This window comes from Equus przewalskii, chromosome 13, assembly GCF_037783145.1.
Source record: "Equus przewalskii isolate Varuska chromosome 13, EquPr2, whole genome shotgun sequence".
Classification (NCBI taxonomy): domain Eukaryota; kingdom Metazoa; phylum Chordata; class Mammalia; order Perissodactyla; family Equidae; genus Equus; species Equus przewalskii.
In genome coordinates, this window is record NC_091843.1 from 188301 (window position 1) to 212103 (window position 23803).

At 42.8% G+C, this 23803-nt stretch overlaps 1 protein-coding gene across 4 annotated transcripts in view; it reads left to right on the forward strand.

Annotated features, from left to right (window-relative positions):
* Nucleotides 1-23376, forward strand: part of EFCAB2 (EF-hand calcium binding domain 2) — a 120870-nt gene extending 97494 nt beyond the window's left edge. For all 4 annotated transcript variants that reach the window (XM_070568946.1, XM_070568949.1, XM_070568947.1 and 1 more), the window contains 4 exons: nucleotides 11300-11379; nucleotides 12225-12267; nucleotides 12376-12442; nucleotides 17093-23376. In XM_070568946.1, coding sequence (XP_070425047.1) covers nucleotides 11300-11379; nucleotides 12225-12267; nucleotides 12376-12442; nucleotides 17093-17208 — 306 coding nt within the window. In that variant the 3' untranslated portion in view covers nucleotides 17209-23376. The remainder of the gene's footprint in view (nucleotides 1-11299; nucleotides 11380-12224; nucleotides 12268-12375; nucleotides 12443-17092) is intronic.
* The last annotated feature ends 427 nt before the right edge of the window (nucleotides 23377-23803 follow it).

Consider the following 23803-nt stretch of genomic DNA (forward strand, 5'->3'; position numbering starts at 1 on the left):
TGACATGGAACTAGTTGAAATGTAAGTGCCTTATAAAGCATCTTAACTGCTGATATTATCATGGTTTTGTGAAGCATGAAATATTCAGTTTATTGACTGTTTTGTCACTGGGGAGAAATGAAGTCTCACTGTATTTTATTGCACCTAGTCAGTGAGTTCAGCAATAAAGTAAACAATACTTGCATGAGAAGAGACGGCCTGATGATTTGCCTGTGGGAACGGGAGTAAAGAACTCTGGGCTGTGATCCCATCCAAACACCGGACTGGCTCTAAGGACCAAGATAGGCTCTTCACCTCCCTGCGCCCGAATTTCCTCACATGCAAATAGATCAAGAGAATGACTTTAACCAAAGTAGAGTGAGAAATGGCGTTTGCCTCCTGCTCTGAGACTTAGGTAAATGCTGCAATATTAAAAATCCCACAGTATTTACATATTTATTGAGACTTTTCCATGTTGGGGAACGGATGCAGAGACTGTGGGATGTTGGAAAGCTTGGGGTAGCCTCGCAGAGGTGGCCCAGTGTGGCAGTGGAAGCCACGTGTTTTCTACAGGTTGCCTGCTCCGCCACAGTCCTTGGCAGGAGGAGGAGCCGGGTGTCTCAGGGCCTTGGTCTCCCAGGCGCACATCTGCTGGCACCCTGTGCAGGTGCACTCACTATAAATGGTCCTTGAAGGCTAAGCTGGCAGATCTTCCTGCAGAGAGGAGGTTCGAAATGTTCAGAAGTGCTGCCTAGGGTTAAGTTCGCACATTCTACTTTGGTGGCCCGGGGTTCGTCAGTTTGGATCCGGGTGCGGACATGGCACCACTTGACAAGCCATGCTGTGGTAGGCGTCCCACATATAAAGTAGAGGAAGATGGGCACGGATATTAGCTCAGAGCCAGTCTTCCTCAGCAAAAAGAGGAGGATTGGCAGCAGTTAGCTCAGGGCTAATCTTCCTCAAAAAAAAAATGCTGCCTAGGTTACTTTCCAATTGTGACCTCCTTTTCAGCATGTTAGCCCTCCTCTTAGATGACACAAACTAGACGATAACTTACTTTGCCTCATTCATGTTTGCAGGAGCAAGATAGATGTGTTTTCGCCTTTTAGGAGGAAGGACGCATTTGGTGACTGTCTGTGACGCTCTCTCTCCTGTCAGTCCGAAGAGGCACGTACGTAGGAAGACAGCAGAGATGGAGGCGTCACTGCTAATCCGCATAGCCTGTCCTCCAGGCAGAGTCCGGGGCGAGGGACAAGGTGTTGGATAAGCCTAGCAATTTAATACCTTCTCTCCACATTCCATGTGTCATTTTACAGAAAGGAGGCAGGACCAAACTTCTGTATTAACAGTTAGATCCATATGGAGGAGGAGGATGTGCCTGAAATTTTCACACCAGAGAGTGATTCTTTTTTTTTTTTTTTTGGTGAGGAAGATTAGCCATGAGCTAACATCCGTGGCCAATCTTCCTCTTTTTTTTTTTGCTTCAGGAAAATTAGCCCTGACCTAACATCTGTGCCAGTCCTCCTCTGTTTCTTGTATGTGGGCTGCCTCCACAGTGTGGCTGATGAGTAGAGTAGGTCCATGCCTGGGATCCAAACCCCTGAACCCAGGCTGCCGGAGGGGAGCACACAGAACTTTAACCACTCAGCCATGGGGCCGGCCCCGGAGAGTGATTCTTTTAGGAGGTGTCATTGCATAATATAGAATCAGAGGTTTGTATCCTATTGATATTAATAATAATGATCATATAGACTCTCAAGTTCACCAAGCACCTTCATGTCATGCATGTAATCTTCACAACAGACAGGTAAGAAGATATTACTGTTCACCCGTATGACACATGAGGACACTAGGGGGTGAATTTTAAACAGAACATTTTAAACTAGCCTTGGTCTAACATGGTGAATATATTGTATTTTTTCTATGAGAAAGACAACATCTATTTTTTTAAGGAACTTGATCAATACAGAAGTCAAGTGGATTTTCCCAGTATGACTTTGGTGTATGTGAGGAAACAGCAATGAATTCCTAGTGTTTTCACACGTCTGCTGTAATTTATGGAATCTTTCTTGAATTCATCTTATTCAAGGTTGGTTAATGGAGTTTTCTCCTCAAGAAAGTAAGTCTGAGCTGCACCATTTTCTCTGTATCTCCTCTGTGAAATTGGTTCTAAACGGGAAGACCCACTTCGCTAACCTCCAGTGAGAAGTGTGTGGGGACTGCTGCTTGATGGTGGGGATGCACAGTCTTCGGGTGCAGATGTGCCACGTGTGTGTGTCAGTTTGCTAGAGCTGCTGTAAGAAAGTACCACCAACAGTGGCTTCAACAACGGAAATTTACCTCCCAGTTCTGGGGGCAGAAGTACAAAGTCAAGGTGTTGGCAGTGCTGGTTCATTCTGGGGCTGTGGGGGAAGCATCTGTCCCAGGCCTTTCTTGTTGGTTTGTAGGTGGCTGTCTTCACATTCACATGGTGGTGTCCCTGTGTGCATGTCTCTGTGTCCACATTTCCCCTTTTATAAGGACACCAGTCATATTGGATTAGGGCCCACCTAATGACCTCATTTTACCTCTGTAAATACCCTCTCTCCAAATAAGTTACATTCTGAGGTACTGGGGTTAAGACTCATGGATTTTGAGAGAACACAACTCAAGTCATAACACTCACTCACTCTCTCTCTTTCTATATATATAAATCTATCTCTGCGTATCAGTATATATGCATTCTATGTATATAGAGTATAGTTCAGTATTTGATTTCGATTAAAGGCATTTTAATACATAGATTATTGAATCATTGAGACAGCATTGCATAACATTTCTAGAAAGTAGTGTTTTTATCCTGTTTTACTTATGGTCTCATAAAGGTAACTAGCTTGTCCTGCACCAGAAATAATAGAACCACCTGTTATCCTCCACTCTCCCCACTCCTGTTCCCAGATTTGCAGAACTGGAATTCTGCCATGCTCTTCTTGTTTCGCTTGTTAATGGAGTCCAAATAAAGCACGGAGTTTAGTGAACAATAATGTATCAATATTAGTCTAACCCATTCTAGTTGTACCATTGTCATGTAACAACAGGGGAAACCGGATAGGGGTATATGGGAACTCTGTACTGTCTTTGCAACTTTTCTGTAAATATCAAACTATTCTAAAATAAAAACTTTATTTAAATATTAAAAACCTTTCATAATATAAAATAGTGTCTTCTTATATTAACCATTCATTAGAAGTACCATATAATTGTACTGTTTTTATGCTGTTGCTTAGACATCATTTTGTACAGAAGGACAGATTTGATGTAGCCTCTAGAGGACAGTGTTGGGTCATAGGAAGATTTTCACAATCTGCCCAAGTTGAAGATGAACTTACTTATTTTTCTTCTTAATTTTTAACCACAAGGCCTCTGTTTATTCATTATCCCTCTTTAAAAATAAATCAAAGAAAATTCATGCCTCTTCTGCTGTTCTGATTCGTTGGAGATCTCCTTTAACTCACTGTTTTTGTGCAGTTTTGGCTCCGCACAGATCTAACAGGACAGAATGATCTGCAGTTTTCACTCTAGCATTCAGAGCACTGAGGGTTCATGGAAGTTGTGTGGGAGCCGGGGGAGCATCACGGGGCACACACTGTGTGTTTGTGAATTCTCACATGATGGAGAGAGTGCTGTAGAGTTGAACTCCCTGTGGAAAAACTAAAAAAACTTTGTAGATTGGTGAGGATGCTCATGAAATAAAGAGGGGTTTTGATCTTCAAGGTTGAGACTTTGCTCTAGAGTGGTTTGTTGGCAGTGGTGGGAAGGGAAGCAAACCATTGTTCTAGCTTCTGGAGCAGATTTCTGGAGTAGTCAGACTAGAACCTCAATGCTTGAGTTTAAGAATTATCCCTCCAAAGTAGTCTCCTGAGATTGGCGTTTGACTTTGAGGAGGCTCCTGGGGTTGGGAGTTACAGAGTGCTACCCAAGCACGCCAGAGCCATATGAACATTAATTTGCAAAATGCTCGCCTTGGACCTAGAGGCAGCTGAAGATACTTGTTCCTGTATTGATGGGCTCAGAAATTCTGAAACACATCATTCTGTCATTAGATGGATGACATTTTCTGCTGATGGTGGAGTCCGAGGGCTCCACTCATACTAGGTGAGAATCTCGTATAAACATTAAAAAAATAGTTGTCATTTGGATGACAGTGTGTTCCACTTAGGAGCAACCTGTAGATTTCTTATTTTTGCTTAAAGATAAATCTGTTAAATGGTCCTCTGTTGAATTGGGATCTATGAGCCTTTTAATAGGATTTTTGAAGGGGAGTGGAAAATTTACAGCTGCTGGTAAATAGCCTGACATGAAGTTAAGATCAAAGGTGTTTTGTTCAGCCACACCATCAAAGTTGAACCTGTGGACAGGAGTCTTTCTCATTCTCATCTAACAGTGCTAGGAACCAAAATTCTCCTTCTCAGCTGTAATGTTCTCTTAATTAATGGTGGTATAACACAGTTCCATCAGCCATCTAGGTATTTAATAAATAATTTGATATGTACTTTGGTCCCTGAGAGAATGATTGGTCCCCTAACCTGGTCCCTTATCCAGTGGTCCTGATAGCAGGGAGAAGCATCACTCCATCCCATTTGTGAAGTCACAATCCTGTCAGTTGTCCTGGACTCCTCTCTCTGTTCTCATCTTTGACCATAATAGAGGCAGCACCAAGTCCCATTGATTTTACTTCTTAACTATTTCTTGAAACCATCCACTTCTCTCCATGGCCACCACTCTAACCTATGGTTTATCTGCTTGGGCCACTATAGAAGCCGCCTCACCCACAGCCAGTGTGATCTTTCAGACACACATCTATGAGACCTCCAGTGATTTCCCACTGGTGTTAGGATAATGACCAAAGGCACTTGATGGATGATATGGCCCTGCAAGTTCTGGTCCCTGTCTCTGTCTCTCTAGCCTCATCTGGAGACATTCTGCTCCTTGTTCCACATGTTCCAGCCTCCTGGACTGTACTGCATCAAAGAGGGTCTTAGTGCCTGTAATTTCCTCTACCTGGGAGTCTCTCCCCTGCTTTTTCTAATTATCTTCTCCTCATCCTTTATACATCAGCTCAGCGTGATGTCCTCATGACTGCCTTTCCTGATCTCCTGGCCTAGATAAGTCTCCTTTCTTCTCTGCTGTGTAGACCTATGCTCCACTCCTTCGTTAGGCTTTCATAGACATCATAGACACTCAGCTTTGTTGTTTTTTGATCAGTATATGTATCCACTACAGAATATAAATGCTGTGAGCAGGGACCCTGCCCACATATGCTCATCATCAGCTCCCCAGCACTCAGGGCAGTGCTTGGAAAAAGTAGCTGCTCAGGCGGGGGCGGAGCAAAATGGCAGGGTGAGCTGACCCGGGATTCTCTCGCCTCCAAAATACAACAAAAGATTGGAAGAACTGAATTTCAGAGAATAAACATAATGCCAGCTCGTTAGAGACCTACAATACCAAGAAGGCGGAGATCATAAACCTTGCTTACACCCTCGGAGGCGCTGGAACGGTAGGAGAGAACATCGCTCTCTCACCTAGAGTCTGCGATCGCTGCGGCGTGGGTCGGGAAGGAGCGGGGGAGGGGCCGCACAACCGGGGGATCATCCAGGACTCCTGCCAGTGATTCAGTGGAGACCCGCTGACAGGGGGGAAGCTTCCGTCCACGGGGACCCCATAAATCAAGGGCCTTGGGAGACCAGAGAACAGAACTGATCTAAACCCAGACCGGAGCGTGTGAGTAACAGCCCCTCCCTCCCGGCAAAGCCAGTGGGCGCAGCCATCTTGCCCCAAAGCGGAGAGCTCATAACACGTGGCTCTTGACCCCCATCTAGTGGCAACAGGCTGTAACTGCAACTGAATTCTACCACCATGAGAAAAAAACGCTCCTCTACGATCCAGCAATTTATAAAAGCCCCAGACCAGAAGGAAAACAATAAAAACATAGAATTAAGTCCTGAGGACTTGGAATTAGGTAAACTAAGTGATAATGAGTTCAGAGCAGCTATAATCAAAAAACTCAATGAGGTAGAGAAAAAGAGAAACAAGCTGAGTTCTGGAGTTACTTCACAAAAGAGATTGAAATCATAAAGAAGAATCAAACAGAATTACTTGAGATGAAAAACACAATGGACCAGATAAAACAGAATATGGATTCCCTGAATGCCCATGTAGACAACGTAGAGGAGCAAATTAGCATAATCGAAGATAGGCTGAATGGCACCAGACAGAGGAAGAAAGAGAACTAAGAATTTAAAAAAATGAGGAAAATCTCCAAGAGATAATGGATTCAATGAGGAGTAAGAACATAAGGATCATAGGAATTCCCGAGAATATGGAAAAGGAAAATGGAGCAGAAAGTGTGCTTAACGAAATTATTGAAGAGAACTTCCCAAATCTAGGGATCAACGGAGAAATGTGTGTAGAGGAGGGTTTTAGATCTCCTAGATTTGTCAATGTAAAAAGAGCTACCCCACGGCACATAGTAGTAAAGTTGGCAAAAAGGAAAGATAAGGAAGGAATACTCAGGGAAGTAAGAAAAAAAAAAGAGAATAACCTATAAAGGAGCCCCTATCAGACTGTCAGCGGATTTCTCTACAGAAACCTTACAAGCTAGGAGAGAATGGAGTGACATATTCAAAGCTTTAAAGGATAAAAACCTTCAGCCAAGAATACTCTATCCAGCAAGAATTTCCTTCAGATATGAGGGAGAAATTAAATCTTTTCCAGATAAACAAAAGTTAAGGGAATTTGTAACTAAAAGCCCTCCATTACAAGAAATCCTCAAGAAGGCTCTCATACCTGAAAAAAGAAAAAAGGGAGAAAGGAGACACAATCCACAGACTAGGGAGACCGATGGATAGAACCAGAACAGGATAGCAAATATTCAATTATAGCATTAGGGTAAGTGTAAGGAAACTACCAAAACAAGGACGATCTTAGCACTCTAACTACCAATTAATAAGACAAGTTGGAATAAAAAATGAAAATAATTATTTAGGAGGGGAAGAGCAAAGGGTCTAAATCAGTATTGGTCAAGTAAGTAAGAGACCACCAGAGAATAGACTATATTATACATGAGATTCTAAATACAAACTTCAAGGTAGACACTAAAATAAAGTACAGAAGAGAGTCACAAATCATAAATAAGGAAAAATCTAAGAAACCCAGCATAAGAAATTGCAGTATTAAATGGGTAGTCTAAAGCAAACAGGAAAAGAAACGCAGGAAAACAAGATAATGAGCGACAGATTAACAGCATTAAGTCCACATGCATCAATGATCACCCTCAATGTGAACGGATTGAACTCTCCAATAAAAAGACACAGAGTGGCAAAATGGATTAAAGAACACGATCAAACAATTTGTTGCCTCCAGGAAACACACCTCAGCCCCAAGGACAAACACACACTCAGGGTGAAGGGGTGGAGGACAATACTTCAAGCAAATAGCAAGGAAAAAAAGGCAGGTGTTGCAATTCTCATATCAGACCAGGTGGATGTCAAAATAAGACAGGTAAAGAGAGACACAGAGGGACAATATATAATGATCAAAGGGACACTTCATCAAGAAGAAATAACGCTTATAAATATCTATGCACCCAACACAGGAGCACCAAGATTCATAAAGCAACTATTAACAGACCTAAAGGAAGATGTTAAAAACAACACAATAATAGTAGGGGACCTCAACACCCCACTCACATCAATGGACAGATCATCCAGACAGAAAATCAACAAGGAAATAGTGGAGCTAAATGAAAAACCAAAACAATTGGACTTAGACATATATAGATCACTCCACCCTGAAGGAGCTGAATACACATTCTTCTCAAGTGCACATGGAACATTCTCTAGGATAGACCATATGTTGGGAAACAAGGCAAGCCTCTACAAATTTAAAAAAATTGAAATAATAACAAGCATCTTCTCAGATCATAGTGCTATAAGGCTAGAAATTAATTACAAGAAGAAAGCTGAGAAAGGCACAAAGATGTGGAGACTAAACAACACACTACTGAACAAGCAATGGATCATTGAAGAAACTAAAGAAGAAATAAAAAAATACCTGGAAACAAATGAAAATGATAGCATGCCATACCACCTCATATGGGATACAGCAAAAGCTGTATTAAGAGGAAAATTCATCGCAATACAGGCACATCTTAACAAACAAGAAAAATCCCAAATAAGCAACCTTAAAGCACACCTAACTGAACTAGAGAAAAAAGAACAAATGAAGCCCAAAGTCAGCAGAAGGAGAGAAATAATAAAAATCAGAGCAGAAATAAATACTATTGAAATGAAAAAGGCAGTAGAAAGGATCAATGAGACAAAGAACTGGTTTCTTGAGAAGGTAAATAAAATTGACAAACCACTAGCCAGACTTACAAAGAAAAAAAGGGAGAAAGCTCAAATAAACAAAATCAGAAATGAGCGAGGAGAAATAACAACAGACTCTTCAGAAATACAACAGATTATAAGAGAATACTACAAAAAACTATATGCCAACAGAATGGATAACCTAGAGGAAATGGATAAATTCTTGGACTCCTACAATCTCCCAAAGCTCACTCAAGAAGAGGCAAACAATTTGAACAGACCAATCACAAGGAAAGAGATTGAAACAGCAATCAAAAACATCCCAAAGAATAAAACCCCAGGACCAGGTGGCTTTCCTGGAGAATTCTACCAAACTTTCAGAGAGGATTTAATACCTATCCTTTTCAAGCTATTCCAAAAAATTAGGGAAGATGGAACACTTCCTAACACATTCTACGAGGCCAACATCACGCTGATACCAAAACCTGACAAGGACATCACGAAAAAAGAGAACTACAGGCCAATATCACTGATGAACATAGATGCAAAAATTCTAAACAAAATTTTGGCAACCAGAATTCAACAATGCATCAAAAGAATCATACATCATGATCAGGTGGGATTCATACCAGGGACACAGGGATGGTTCAACATCCGCAAATCAATCAACGTGATACACCACATCAACAAACTGAGGAATAAAAACCACATGATCATCTCAATAGATGCAGAGAAGGCATTTGACAAGATCCAACAGCCATTTATGATAAAAACTCTGAACAAAATGGGCATAGAAGGAAACTACCTCAACATAATAAAGGCCATATATGACAAACCCATAGCCAACATCATACTCAATGGGCAAAAACTGAACGCCATCCCCCTGAAAACAGGAATGAGACTAGGATGCCCTCTATCACCACTCTTATTTAACATAGTACTGGAGGTCCTGGCCAGAGCAATCAGGCAAGAAAAAGGAATAAAAGGAATCCAAATAGGGAGGGAAGAAGTGAAACTCTCACTGTTTGCAGACGACATGATCTTATATATAGAAAACCCCAAAGAATCCATTGGAAAACTGTTAGAAGTAATCAACAACTACAGCAAAGTTGCAGGGTATAAAATCAATTTGCATAAATCAGTAGCATTTCTATACTCCAGTAATGAACCAACAGAAAAAGAACTCAAGAACACAATACCATTCACAATCGCAACAAAAAGAATAAAATACCTTGGGGTAAATTTAACTAAGGAAGTGAAGGACCTATATAATGAAAATTACAAGGCCTTTCTGAGAGAATTGGATGACGACATAAGGAGATGGAAAGACATTCCATGTACATGGATTGGAAGAATAAACATAGTTAAAATGTCCGTTCTACCTAAAGCAATCTACATATTCAACACCATCCCAATCAGAATCCCAATGACATTCTTTACAGAATTAGAACAAAGAATCCTGAAATTCATATGGGGCAACAAAAGACCCCGAATTTCTAAAGCAATCCTGAGAAAAAAGAGCAAAACGGGAGGCATCACAATCCCTGACTCCAAAACATACTACAAAGCTACAGTAATCAAAACATCATGGTACTGGTACAAAAACAGGTGCACAGATCAATGGAACAGAATTGAAAGCCCAAAAATAAAACCACACATCTATGGACAGCTAATCTTCGACAAAGGAGCTGAGGGCATACAATGGAGAAAAGAAAGTCTTTTCAACACATGGTGCTGGGAAAACTGGAAAGCCACATGTAAAAGAATGAAAATTGACCATTCTTTTTCACCATTCACCAAAATAAACTCAAAATGGATCAAAGACCTAAAGGTGAGACCTGAAACCATGAGGCTTCTGGAAGAAAACGTAGGCAGTACACTCTTTGACATCAGTATTAAAAGGATCTTTTCGGACACCATGCCTTCTCAGAGAAGGGAAACAATAGAAAGAATAAACAAATGGGACTTCAGATTAAAGAGCTTCTTCAAGGCAAATGAAAACAGAATTGAAACAAAAAAACAGCCCACTAACTGGGAAAAAATATTTGCAAGTCATATATCTGACAAAGGCTTAATATTCATAATATATAAAGAACTCTCGCAAGTCAACAACAAAACATCAAACAACCCAATCAAAAAATGGGCTGAAGACATGAACAGACATTTCTCCAAAGAAGATATACTGATGGCCAATAGGCACATGAAAAGATGCTCATCATCGCTGATCATCAGGGAAATGCAAATCAAAACTACACTAAGATATCACCTTGCACCCGTTAGAATGACAAAAATATCTAAAACTAATAGCAGCAAATGTTGGAGAGGTTGTGGAGAAAAAGGAACCCTCATACACTGCTGGTGGGAATGCAAACTGGTGCAGCCACTATGGAAAACAGTATGGAGATTCCTCAAAAAATTAAATATAGAACTACCATACGATCCAGCCATCCCACTACTGGGTATTTATCCAAAGAGCTTGAAGTCAGCAATCCCAAAAGTCCTATGCACCCCAATATTTATTGCAGCAGTGTTTATAATAGCCAAGACATGGAAGCAACCTAAGTGTCCAGCAACAGACGAATGGATAAAGAAGATGTGGTACATATATACAATGGAATACTACTCAGCTGCAAAACAGAACAAAATCATTCCATTTGCAATAACATGGATGGACCTTGAGGGAATTATGTTAAGTGAAATAAGCCAGCGAGAGAAAGAAAATCTGTGTATGACTCCACTCATATGAGGAATTTAAAATTATGGACTAAGAACAGTTTAGTGGATACCAGGGGAAAGGTAGGGTGGGGGGTGGGCACAAAGGGTGAAGTGGTGCACCTACAACATGACTGACAAACATTAATGTACAACTGAAATTTCACAAGATTGTAACCTATCATTAACTCAATAAAAAAAAAAGTAACTGCTCAATACATTTGTTGAATGAATAAGTGGCTATTTTTTTATTGAATGTTTAGGTAGAGGAAGAAGAACCCACTGGATACATTCGATATGAAAAATTTCTTCCAGTGATGACCCAAGTACTGCTGGAGAGAAGGTAAGAAAGTCAACACGAGGGGCTGGCCCCGTGGCCGAGTGGTTAAGTTCGCGCGCTCCGCTGCAGGCGGCCCAGTGTTTCGTTAGTTCAAATCCTGGGCGCGGACATGGCACTGCTCATCAGACCACGCTGAGGCAGCGTCCCACATGCCACAACTAGAAGAACCCACAACGAAGAATATACAACTATGTACCGGGGGGGCTTTGGGGAGAAAAAGGAAAAAATAAAATCTTTAAAAAAAAAAAAAGTCAACACGATTGTTAAGGTAAAGTAATGATTAGAATTACATTAATTTCAAATACTTGGCGTTTTCACTTTGTATATTATACCTACTTTGTATACTTACCCTAGAGTTGCTTCCTTCTAACTTCTCACTTCACTTCTGAACTGCCAGTTGGTATGTGTTAGAAATATCAACCACTTTAGAATTAATCTAATAAGTAAAGTAATTAAAGGGCAAATAAGCTACAAAAATCATAAATCAACAATATTCTTATTTTATTTTGAATTATCAATGATAAGTAAGAATTATCCCTAATTATTTTTCTAGAGGAAGTGTAGCATCAGCTTAACATAGTTTATTGTAGAAGTTTTGTTCCCATAAATTCATTTCCATGATGATGAAAAAAGCTAACAGATAACATCAAACATGCCAGTGATTTTAAACTACATATTTCCCATGGACGTGGAGTGCTTTCAACTTTCATATCTAGAAATCCAAAAAGATTCCAATGAGGGAGGTGTTATTATGCTAGTGTGTTAGCAGCTTTTGTTTTATGTGATCATTTATTATGTAGAGACTGAGCTAAATACTGTGGCATTTACACCTTTCATTGCATAATTAGGTACAGACCAATTCCAGAAGATATCCTTCTTCGAGCTTTTGAGGTATGTAAGCTCCAGATTTTATACATATATATATATATGCAAAATTCATCATGTAGAATTTATTCACCAAACTAAAAAATATAGTATCTATCTTTTCCTTTCCCTTAGGTCTTAGATCCAGCTAAACGTGGGTTTCTTTCTAAGGAAGAACTGATCAAGTATATGACTGAAGAAGGTGAGAGCAAGTTATTACTTATGACAGTGACATATTTAAGTGATTGATAATTTAATAGTTATGGAAAAATTCTACGGGGTGGGGCTGGCCCCGTGGCCGAGTGGTTAAGTTCGCGCACTCCGCTGTAGGCAGCCCAGTGTTTCGTTGGTTCGAGTCCTGGGCGCGGACATGGCACTGCTCATCAAACCACGCTGAGGCAGCATCCCACATGCCACAACTAGAAGGACCCACAACAAAGAATATACAACTATGCACTGGGGGGTTGGGGGAGAAAAAGGAAAAAAATTTTTAAAAAATTCTAGGGGATACTTTGAAGGCAATCATTCTGGTCAAAATGAGCTATTTACTATTCCTATCATTTTGGTTTTGGGGTGGTTTCTGTTTTGTGGGGGCTAAGAGGACAGAGGGTAGTTTAGGGGAGATGGATGTTGCCTTATAGAATTTTGTAAAGTGTAATGATACTTCTGTAAACTGAAGTCATCCCATTCACTTAGAGTATTTCCAGAATAAAAGGTCTGCCACTTGGAAACTGAACTATCAATCACCATAAATTAATGCCTGTTCCTAGATTGAAGATTTGAACTGTATATAAAAGTTCTTTTTGAAGAGCTTTTCAGTTGGTGGAGTTACAGATAACACAGCCTCAACTGAATATGAATTCACACAAGAATTTTTAGTCCTTTATGCTAGTGGAACCATATGTATTTGCTTTGAACTTGAGCTACACACACACACACACAATACCTGCAAACCTACATATGCCAACATATCTCCTTTAGGAATTCTCTCTGGGGGGCTGATGTGTACGTTTGGTTTCCATGAATGGCAGGAGCCTAGTGGACGTTCTCTTGAAACCATTCTCTTACTGGTCACCTCCACTCCTCCCACACAAAGTTAGAGTTCTGTCTCCTTTGTTCAGTTCGCTGGTTCACAGACTGAGTCCTGAATGATTCAGTTGCTCATCACTTGGGACAGAGTCAAAGTGCAAGTGATTTTCAGTAGGGAAGCCTAAGCCTGCATTTCCATGCCCGACTGGTTTGACCTTTTGGACTGATCCACCATTGGGTGAGAATACAGGGAATGAGAGTAAGGTGACATGACAGTCACAGCTGCCACCCAAGAACTTATGACATTGTTAAATTCTCTTAGGATTAACTTTGACGGAAAGGTTAGGACTTTCAAAGCATCAGCCTCTTAATCTGAAGGATTAATTTCTGAGAAGTAGATCCTAGATTATATTAGGTAATGTGAATTTAGTCAAAATGGCCAGAACAGTTGAATGGCATTAGTGTGGTGTGCCTACTGTGTGTAGGCGAGGGGTGCTGAGTGCAGGGAGAGGTAGTGGTGCGAGAATCTCTCTTTCTCAAAGATATTGTAGCCTCATTGTGGGAAATAAAACTAACTTATAAAATAATTTAAAATATAAGACAAGAGAAGAAAGTGAATATCAGATGATCAGTGTGGGCCAGACCAGCCTGGAAAGATGGTCTGGGAAGATGTAAAGAGAAAATCAGTTTCTTAAGATGGTAGAACTTCTACAGATGAGCTATTGAGACCAGGGGTAAAATTTAATGCACTGTAGCACCCCCACACATGGTAAGTCTCGACAGATGTTTGTTGGATTAATGGAAGGATGAGTAGATGAATGAAGAATGGGGAAGGGCCCATGAGAGGGAGATGCAGACTGATAAAACAGTGGAGGTAGGAGGGAGCATGCTGTTTCCAGGGCCTGTGAGCAGGCTGGGCCCAGAGGGTCTTGGGGCAAACGGTAGGAAGTGACTCCAGATAGAGGTCCTGAGACGAGATCGTGGAGGCCTGGGCTCAGGAGTTGCGAATTCATCCTGCGGGCAGTGGAGAAGCATGGTGGGGTTTTGAGCAGATGAGTCGCCCGGTACAAGAGGGACTGTGGGAAGGTTGGTGTGGTGCTGGTGGGTTTGCTGGATGAGTGAGAAAGAGGTTAGACCAGGGAGACCAGTTGGGAGGCTGTGTCGGCATTTTGAGGTCCCCTAATAAGGGCCTGATCGGGCAGTGGCAATGGGAATGGAGAGAAGAGCTTGATCCAACAGGATCCTGTACACAGCAGGATCCTCGGGTCATGATGAGTAACAGAGAGCAGGGGACAGAGATGGGAGCTGAGCCCAGTCAGCAGGCTTTGACCGGGATGATGGCTGTGACGGTAATGCTACCGACTGAAATAGGGAAATCGGGGACAGGGTGCGGTGGATGCGGAGACGGTGCAGCTGTTCACACCATCCCCAGTGTGTTCATCAGTTTGAGACTATGCGTTCTAAATGCCCAGGATGTCGTACGATGGACATAATACCTCACACGGAATCACGTTCCTACACGATGGAGTCCACGTGTGCCCAGGCCTGTGAATTGTGTCAGACAGTATTTAGCAGCAGGCAATTTCTCAAAAAACTTTTTTTCTTTTTGAGGACAGTTAGCCCTGAGCTAACATCCTCCACCAATCCTCTTTTTGCTGAGGAAGACTGGCCCTGAGCTCACATCCGTGCCCATCTTCCTCTACTTTATATGTGGGACGCCTGCCACAGCATGGCTTGCCAAGTGGTGCCATGTCTGCACCTGGGATCCAAACTGGCGAACCCTAGGCTGCCAAAGCAGAGCGCACGGACTTAACCACTACACCACCAGGCTGGCCCCTCAAAAAACATTTTTTAAACAAACACATATTGCTGCCTATGTGCCAAGCAGTGTTCTAAGTGCTATTTAAATAATAACACTTTAATCCTCATAACAACCCTATGAGATAGGTAGTATTTACTATTATCTCCATTTATAAAACAGGCAAACTGAGGCACAGAGAGGTTAAGTGACTTGCCCAGGATCTTCAAGCTAATGAGACAGCTTGACATTGGAACCCAGGCAGTCTGACTCCCAAGCTTGTGCTTTAATCATTAAGCTGTTTTCCTCCCGTCCTTAATCAAACACTGCATGTCTCTTCCTTGCCCAAGGAAGCAGTGGGACCGCCTCCTGTATTGTACGGTGAGCAAGGCCTTCTGAGCAGTAGTGTAATCGTTGAGTTCGTGGACCTTGAGCTGGATGCTGGCGTTCAGATCTGGCTCTTCCACTCCCTGGCTGGGGCAGGCTGCCTTGTCTCTTCGTGTACTGGTGTCCTCAGCTGTAAGTGGTGGTGGCAGTGCTCACCCCTCTCAAGGTGGCTGGGAGGTTCCCTTGGTTAACACGTGTGAGGCACTAGATCGGTGCCTGGCACCCAGTAGTTCTCGTCAGTGTTTGGTATCAGTGTTGTTTGAAGGACTTCCATGGTGCCGTAAGAGTTCATTGGCAGCGGATTTAGTGATTAACCATCAGGTATCAGAAAGATTCAGAATTTGTCTGTCTGGGCATTTTTGGCAGTCTTTCTTTTCTTAGGCTGTAAGCACCATTTCAGAAGAACATGGCATATTCCCCTTATTTGATAATAATCATCATTGTCATCAAAATCCCCACTTGAATGATTTCTGTATTATTAACTGAATTCCACCTCAGAAAGCGTTGTTTGGGGGCTAGCTCCATGGCCGAGTGGTTAAGTTCACACGCTCCGCTGCGGCGGCCCAGGGTTTGGATCCTGGGCGCGGACATGGCACCGCTCCTCAGGCCACGGTGAGGCGGCGTCCCACATCCCACAACTAGAAGGAACTGCAACTAAGATATACAGCTGTGTACAGGGGGGTTTGGGGAGATAAAGCTGGGAAAAAAAAAAAAAAAAGATTGGCAATAGTTGTTAGCCCAGGTGCCAATCTTTAGGAAAAAAAAAAAAGAAAGCGTTGTTTGTAGAGTGACTTCAGCTCAGAAGGGCGGTGTCCTCAGGCCTTAGTAGCTTACTTGCTGGGATAAAGCTGTTTCAGGGGAAGGGGGCGATGTGGATGTCTCTGTATTTTTATTTAATCAGGACAAAGTTTTACTTCAATAGTTGATGTAAACACTTCCTCAGTTTGCTTTTCATCTTGGTGAACCCAATATCCAAGAGGCCTTCAGCTGTTATATGAATCCAACTAAAACCCACAGCTTTTCTATCCAACTTTTGGTTTCATTTGACAGCAACACAGGGCCAAACTATAACAAAGAGAACTGTTTTGAAACGGTTGATGACTGGCACCCATCACTGTGTGCAGCTGGCATCACTAAGCTGGCCAGACCTGGTTAGGGGATATTCAGAGAGGTAATCGATATAGTGTCAAGTCTCTGTTGTCTGCTCTTCGGCAATTTTGCATAGCAACCATTTAATCCTGTCTTCATAGCCTTATGAAATAAATGATGAGGCTCCCTAGAAAACTGGGACCTCAGGTTAATCCCTTGACAATTTCAATGGTTTTAATTTAAATAAATAAACAACCTTATTCGTGATGTCTTTATGTCTTCTAGCTGTTTGGGCTGAAATGATCGATTCTCTAGGTTGCTTGGGCTCTGATATCTGCAAGGCAGAGTAAGTGCAGGATCTGCCAGGGCACAGCAGCGTGCTCCTTGCCGCTCTGGGCAGTCAGGACATACTGGCTCTGCAGCCCAGGGAGAGTAACTGGCAACACAGTGGGGGCGTGTGGGGCTCCACAGCGATTAAGCGGGCTAGTGGAAGGAGAAAGGAAAAAATCAGAAGATCGAATGATGAAGCTCCCTTTTTGTCCCTCCTAGGTGAGCCTTTTTCTCAGGAAGAGATGGAAGAAATGTTGTCTGCTGCAATTGATCCAGAATCGAATTCAATTCATTACAAGGACTACATAACAATGATGGTGATTGATGAAAACTAAACTCTGTACGGACTTCAGTTCTAACTGAAAGGATAATTTTAAAAATTGCTTGTCCTTGTTAATTTCACATTTTAGCTTATAATTGCTGCATATGAGAATTAATGCCATGTAATAACTATTTCAATGTTTTTTGTTTTTTAAAGATGATCATAACAATTTAAAACACAAATTTATTTAGTATATCCAGCCTCATGAAATGACAAATTGCTAAATTATTTTGAAACTATTCTTAAAACATTTTAACATTATCCATGGATTGTTGTTAGTTTTCTATAATAAAACCCAGGTTCCCTTCAAATTAATTAAACTGACAAAATGAAGAATGACTCGAATGACCCAAGGTTTGACACAATGACCACAAATTGAAAATGAGTAGCAATGAAATGAAAGCTTCTTTGTTAAACATCAGACACTTCAGCAATCTGAATGTGGGAGAAGAGTTATTGAAATGAATATTAATAATTAATTCCCTATGAGTGCCAGTTACAAGTCTCAGTTGTGTAACGTAGTGTAAACATTTAAATGTGCTGGCCCAGCATGTTACCATGATGGAACAGATCAAGAAGTTGAGATGATTGAATCTAGAGAAGAGAAAACTGAATGGAAACTGATAATGTGAGGAAGTGGCATTCTTTTCTGGTCTTTAGAGTTCTTACCTGTTCAGAATACTTGTCATGGGAATATTGTCCTGAATACCAAGTAACAGTTTTGCAAAATATTATGGAATGCGGGAGGTGCAGCTGCTCAAAAGAGCAGAATAAAGTTGTCTGAGCACAAGGAATCCCAATGGCAAAAGACACAGGAATTTACAAGCAAAGGGGAAAGTAAGGTAAAGGAAGACCCTGCCGTCACCTGTGTGTTCTTTCACACACAGGTGTGTGCATAGACACACACACACACAGACTGATCTCTATTTAAAGATGCTTCCCCACTACATGTGTGTACATACACACATTTCATAAAACATTTCATGTTGCTTGTGAGTCTTCTTCCTAGGCATGCAGTCTTGACCCCCAAGGCGGGATGCTGTTCCTCAAGAGACTCCTTGTCACTGTTCATTCCTTCATGAAACATGTACTGAGTGTCATTAGATAATGTGCGAGGAACTGGAGTTGCGACGTGAATCCGTCCTAACTAATCGAGGTCACAGTTCAGTGAGGGAAGACTTACGATCAGTCAGCAGCCGCAGTTCAGGCAGGGGCACATCCAGGTCTATGGAAGTGCATAGGAGGGGCAGCTGACTCAGCCCAGGGGGAGTTTTCTGGAAGGCAAAAGAGTCTAGTGAGTAGAGAAGTCTTCCCAGAACAGATGACGCCTGACTTAAAGACAAGCGGTTTACTAAGTGGGCAGCAGGACACACTATTCCAGCAGGGGAGCAGCAAGTACGAAAAGCCCAGAGGGGTCATGAAGCATGGAGAAATCTGGGGATTTAGAGGAGTTCAGGATGTTTGGTGTGTAGGAGGTTTTGGGGACATGGTGAGAGATGGAATTGGAGGAGCAGAAAGGGGCCGTGTCATTAAGGATATTGGGTTAGGTGTACAGTTCAGGTTTTAATGTTAGGGTTTGGGCTTCTGAAGATCATAGAGAAAGAAAGGTCATTTGTAAATAGCACAGAAAATAGACTGGAAGAGTCCAGACTGGAAGGAGGGAGACCAGGTGGTAGGCCAATTGGTTGGTGGGAGGAGATAGGTTGGGAAAAGTCAAGCTGAGTCCCAGGTTTCTGGCTTGGACAGTGGGTGACTTATAGTTCCATGCATTCAGATAAGAGATCCAAGAAGCCAGTGGGGTAGCGTTAGAGCGTGTGCTGGTGTCTAGTGCATAATCCCAGGCAGGACTTGATTGGGGCACCCGAGACAGCTCTGGGCGATCTTCGAGAAGCCCCTTACCCTGCATAACCCTGGTCATGCCAGAGAAATGCCATCTGGTGAATTAGCCCCAGTGTCTTCTGAATCAAATGGTGACGTCATGTTCTCTTTCCGCAGAGAGGCTCCCCTCACAGAAGGATGCCTCAGGGTTGGGCCCCCCAAGTCTCAGCTTCTAGAATTCTTTCAGAAGTCCCAGCTGATGTCAAACTTCCCACCCTGTCTCAAGGAAGGTCTATCTCTTTGGTAGTCATAAGAGTTAGTTTAATGGAATATGATTAATTTTTTATCTTTAGCACAAATTTGTCTGTTTGTTTAAGGCCACCAAAAAGTGCAACACAGGCTTGCCACAGAAATCTCATTTTATCTCCTAGTTGCAGAGTAAACGTAGCATATTTACAAAGGGAACACTTCTTTACAGTCAAACCATTCGGTTCCTATTTTCCCTCTGTCACTCACCTGCTTGGCCCTCAACATGCAACGTAAGTCACAGTGGCATTCTCCTGGCGAGAAGAGGGCTTGCTCTCTTGTGCAGGAAGTGTGCTTGTTCTTGGGACTCCGGCTCCTGCAGAGCCTGCCATCCCCACCAGCCCTGCGGGGCCCTGTGAAAGGCAGCTCCTGCTCCCCCTCTGGGCTGGGGAAGCCACATGACTCAGGGCCCAGGGCGCAGGCCTGGGAGTCTGGAGATCCTTCACTTGGAGCCTGGCTTTGCCTGTGGCTTGTTCCCGGCCAGGCACATCCCTCCCGTGCACCCCTGTCTGAACATAGAGAGCCCCACTCCAGTCCTTCTCCCACCTTCCAGAAGCAGTGCAGATTCAGTCCCCTTTGCATGCACCCAATGCCCATGTGCCAAATGCTAAGAGACGAGAATGTCCAAGCGAGCGGGCTGGTGGGGTACTCTCTGGCAGCTGTACTCTCTGTGGAATGGACGGCACGGAGACCTTCCCCTCCGACCTTCCAGCTTTCCTTCCTTGCCTTTTTCTGCCTGCTTCCAAAGAAGAAAGTCTCTGCTTGTACAGCCAGCTACTGTAGAAGATCAGTGTCACTGCGTTGCCCCTTCCGGGCAGGGTAAGTGAGCAGAGAGCCTGGGGCACGTGCCCCTACTTGTGCCAGGAAGGCAGCTGTCTCCTAGGCCTGCCTGCTTCTCAAAGTGTGGCCACGAGTCCCCTGCTGCAGGAGCACCTGGAGGGGAGCTCGTCGGAGATGCAGACTCCCGGCTCCCATTCCAGACCCCTAACCAAACCACTGGAGGTGGGGCCCAGGAACCCACATTCTTAACAGACATTGAACACTCAGGGGAGTGTTATGCTCACACTACAGTGTGAACCACTGTCAGGGGCAGAATTTACTGTGAAAGTGTGGGGTTTGGAGCTGGGCTCTGTCGCTTACTGATGAGGTGATTGGCATAGACATTTAATATTGCTGAGTTTCTGCATCTTGATTTGTAAAGTGGAAATAAGACCTACCTCACAGGGCTGGTGTGAAAACTAAATGATGTAGTAAAAGTAAAAACGCTTTGAAGATTATAAGGGATGACACCAATTATTATTTATAGGAAACAATAATATTTCCTCCCAGCTAGGGAGAGAAGGAAGGAGGAAGGGGAGGAGGAGGGAAAGGGGAAGAGGGAGAGAGGCAGAGAGAGGAAGCCCTCTGGCCTGGATGTGCACTGTCAGAGTGGAAAGGAGGCAGGGAAGCATTTAATTAGTCTGTGGGATGCGGGTGCCGAGCAGCCGAGGTGCTGGGGGAGAAGCACCAGGAGATTTGCCATCACCATGCTATTCAGTACAAGCTGTAAGTTTATTTCTAGAATGTGAAATCAGGAGGTTTTAGGAGGTGGTTTGTCTCTCTTTTTAAAAAAATTATGGTAAAAAACAGCATAAAATTTACCATCTTAACCATTTTTCAGCGTGCAATTCAATAGTGTTAGTATATTCACGTGGTTGTGAAATAGATCTCCAGAACTTTTTCATCTTGCTACTCTAAAATGCTATACCCATTAGACGACTCCCTTTCCCCTGTCCCCAGCTCCTGACAACCACCATTCTACCTTGTCTCTATGAGTTTGACTCCTCTAGAGACCTCGTATCAGTGGAATCATACAGTATTTGTCTTTTTGTGACTGGCTTATTTCACTTGGCATAATGTCCTCAAGCTTCATCCACATTGCAGCATATGACAGGATTTCCTTCCTTCTAAAGCCTGAATAATATTCCATTGTACGTACAACCACATTTTGTTTATCCATTCATCCATCAGTGGACACTTGGGTTGCTTCCATCCCCTGCCTATTGTGAATAATGCTGCTAGCAACATGGGTGTGCAATATCTCTTTGAGACCCTGCTTCCAGTTATATACCCGGAAGTGGGATTGCTGGGTCTTTCTTCTGTTTTAAAAATTTGCTATCAGTCATGGTCCTTTTAGAGCAGCATGAAATTACTCATCTCACCTACTGGAGAGAACTCTCTTACTCATTTGAGGAAATGGTGTTTTGTTTTTCTTTAAAAATCGCAAAGTTGAACACTGCAGGCCAACACCTGTTCTTTGGAGAAGGAGGTAAGATACAATAGCACATCCTGAAATTCAGGACATAGTTGTGTATGGTGGCTGCACGAAGTGCCACATCTCTCTTGTAATTCCCTCTTACATCTTCAGCTACGCAGGAAGAAATTGCAAAAGGGGCGTCTAACCATTTATCACTGAGTTTATGACATTTGTTAAAGTATGGATTGAGTATCACCTGATTTTTGCTAAAAAATGTCAGGCTGTGTTTTAGTGTGCTGACGCTTAGTTTTTAAATGTCTTGCTGACCGTGCTGGCTCATTCTAGGCCTGGTTACCAGCTCCAGGCAGGGTATTCATTGAGGCAAAGTTCATTGTCAGTGACAGTTAAGGTAAATCTATTTTCCAACTAGTCGTCTTGATCATTTGCAGTATTTTTTAGTTACTTCTCATCAAATCAGGTGAGACTGTCATTGCTTTTACCTTGTAACGTGGCTGACAAAGAGCTCGTGTCGGGGTAGAATTGTCAGCGCCTCCACTCTCTGGACGCCCACTTCTACTCAGTGTGAGGATTGTCTGCAATTCAAGGTTACTTTGTAGGAAGATTTTTAAGCCTCTAGTCAGTTTATGAGGGCTAGTTTTGTTAAAACTAGGCAACGTCTGTGAATCCTCCACTTAACTGGGCCCCATAAATTTAGTAATGACCCTGCACAGAGCAAGGGGAAAGTGTGTAAGGAGGAAGCACCCCCAGGCTGCCCTTGGCACCTGCCTACCTTCCTGACACATGACTGTGTGACACACGGAGCCAGTGAAGATACTGGTGTCCATCCATATTGCATATTGGTAAGATCTAATTCTAGTTTTGAAGATAACATATAAATTAAAATACAAATTCTGATTTTTTTCCTGCACCCTAAGGAATGACCTTGCGTATGCAGCAGGGCACACATCTCACATTCAGGATGAGGAAACGGTGTTTTGGAAAGGCAATGTAAGACATAAAATACTCTAAGAATCGTTACAGTACTTTTAAAGCAATACACAGCTATTAAAGATAAATTAGAAAATACCAGTATGCAAAAAAGAAGAGAAAGCCCAAGAATATGTACCTCTATGTAACTTCTTCAGAGTATCACTATGGAATCCATCGGTTGGGGTTCTTGACCGTAAGGACAGAAACAGCCCGTTTAACTGAAGCAGAAGGGGATTCACTGGAAGTCACCTTGTCTGAGGACAAGCTATGTACAGAGCCCACAGGAGCCAGGGGCCAGGCTCGGGGCAGACAGGAGCCAAGCGGGCTCCCAGGGCACAGAAGTAGGGAGCAGGACACAGCAGCCATCTTATGACTGGCCCAGCCTGTCAAGGGTGCGGCTGCAGGGGCTGCCTCGCACTGCTCAGGGCAGAGTCCTGGGAGAGACAGCCGGAGCTGGGGAGGCCTGGCTCCGAGGCATCCGCCTGGAAGGCAGGAATCATCCAACCAGCTGCACCCTCCCCTACACCCAACTCTGGGGAGAAGACGCTCCAGGACTTCTGTCAGGTGCTATTGGGGGGGAGAGAAAGAACCACAACAAATACTCATCAGATAGAGGCTCATACACACATGCTGTTATGTACAGTGCACTTTAATCCATCACGAACCCTCTTTCCGTGTTAATGTATTTCACCTAAAATACAAGTTTAAATCAGTGAATAGTATCTACTTGTTGAGATGTACCTAATTTATTTAACTAATTCCTTATTCCTGATATTTTAAATGATTTTCAGTTTTTGTCTATTATAATAAATGATAGTTATCATCCAGGGAGTTAAATCTTAATTTAATTTTTTTCTTAGAATGCATTCCTCGAAATGGAACTATTGGGTCAACTTTAAAGAGCTGGGGACCTATTTTTAAGCTTATTGTTAATGTGTTTTAAGCTATTGCAGACTGTTCTCAGATCCTAAGACTTCATCAGCATGTTTTTGTTTTTGATTTTGGAAATTTGATAGGCAAAAAATAGTATCTCATTGGGACCAGCCCAGTGATATAGTGAGTAAGTTTATGCGCTCTGCTTCCTGGGGTTCACTGGTTCGGATCCCAGGCATGGACCTACGTACCGCTTGACCTACGTCAAGCCATGCTGTGGCAGGCATCCCACATATAAAATAGAGGAAGATGGGCACAGATGTTAGCTCAGGGCCAGTCTTCCTCAGCAAAAAGAGGAGGATTGGCAGCAGGTGTTAGCTTAGGG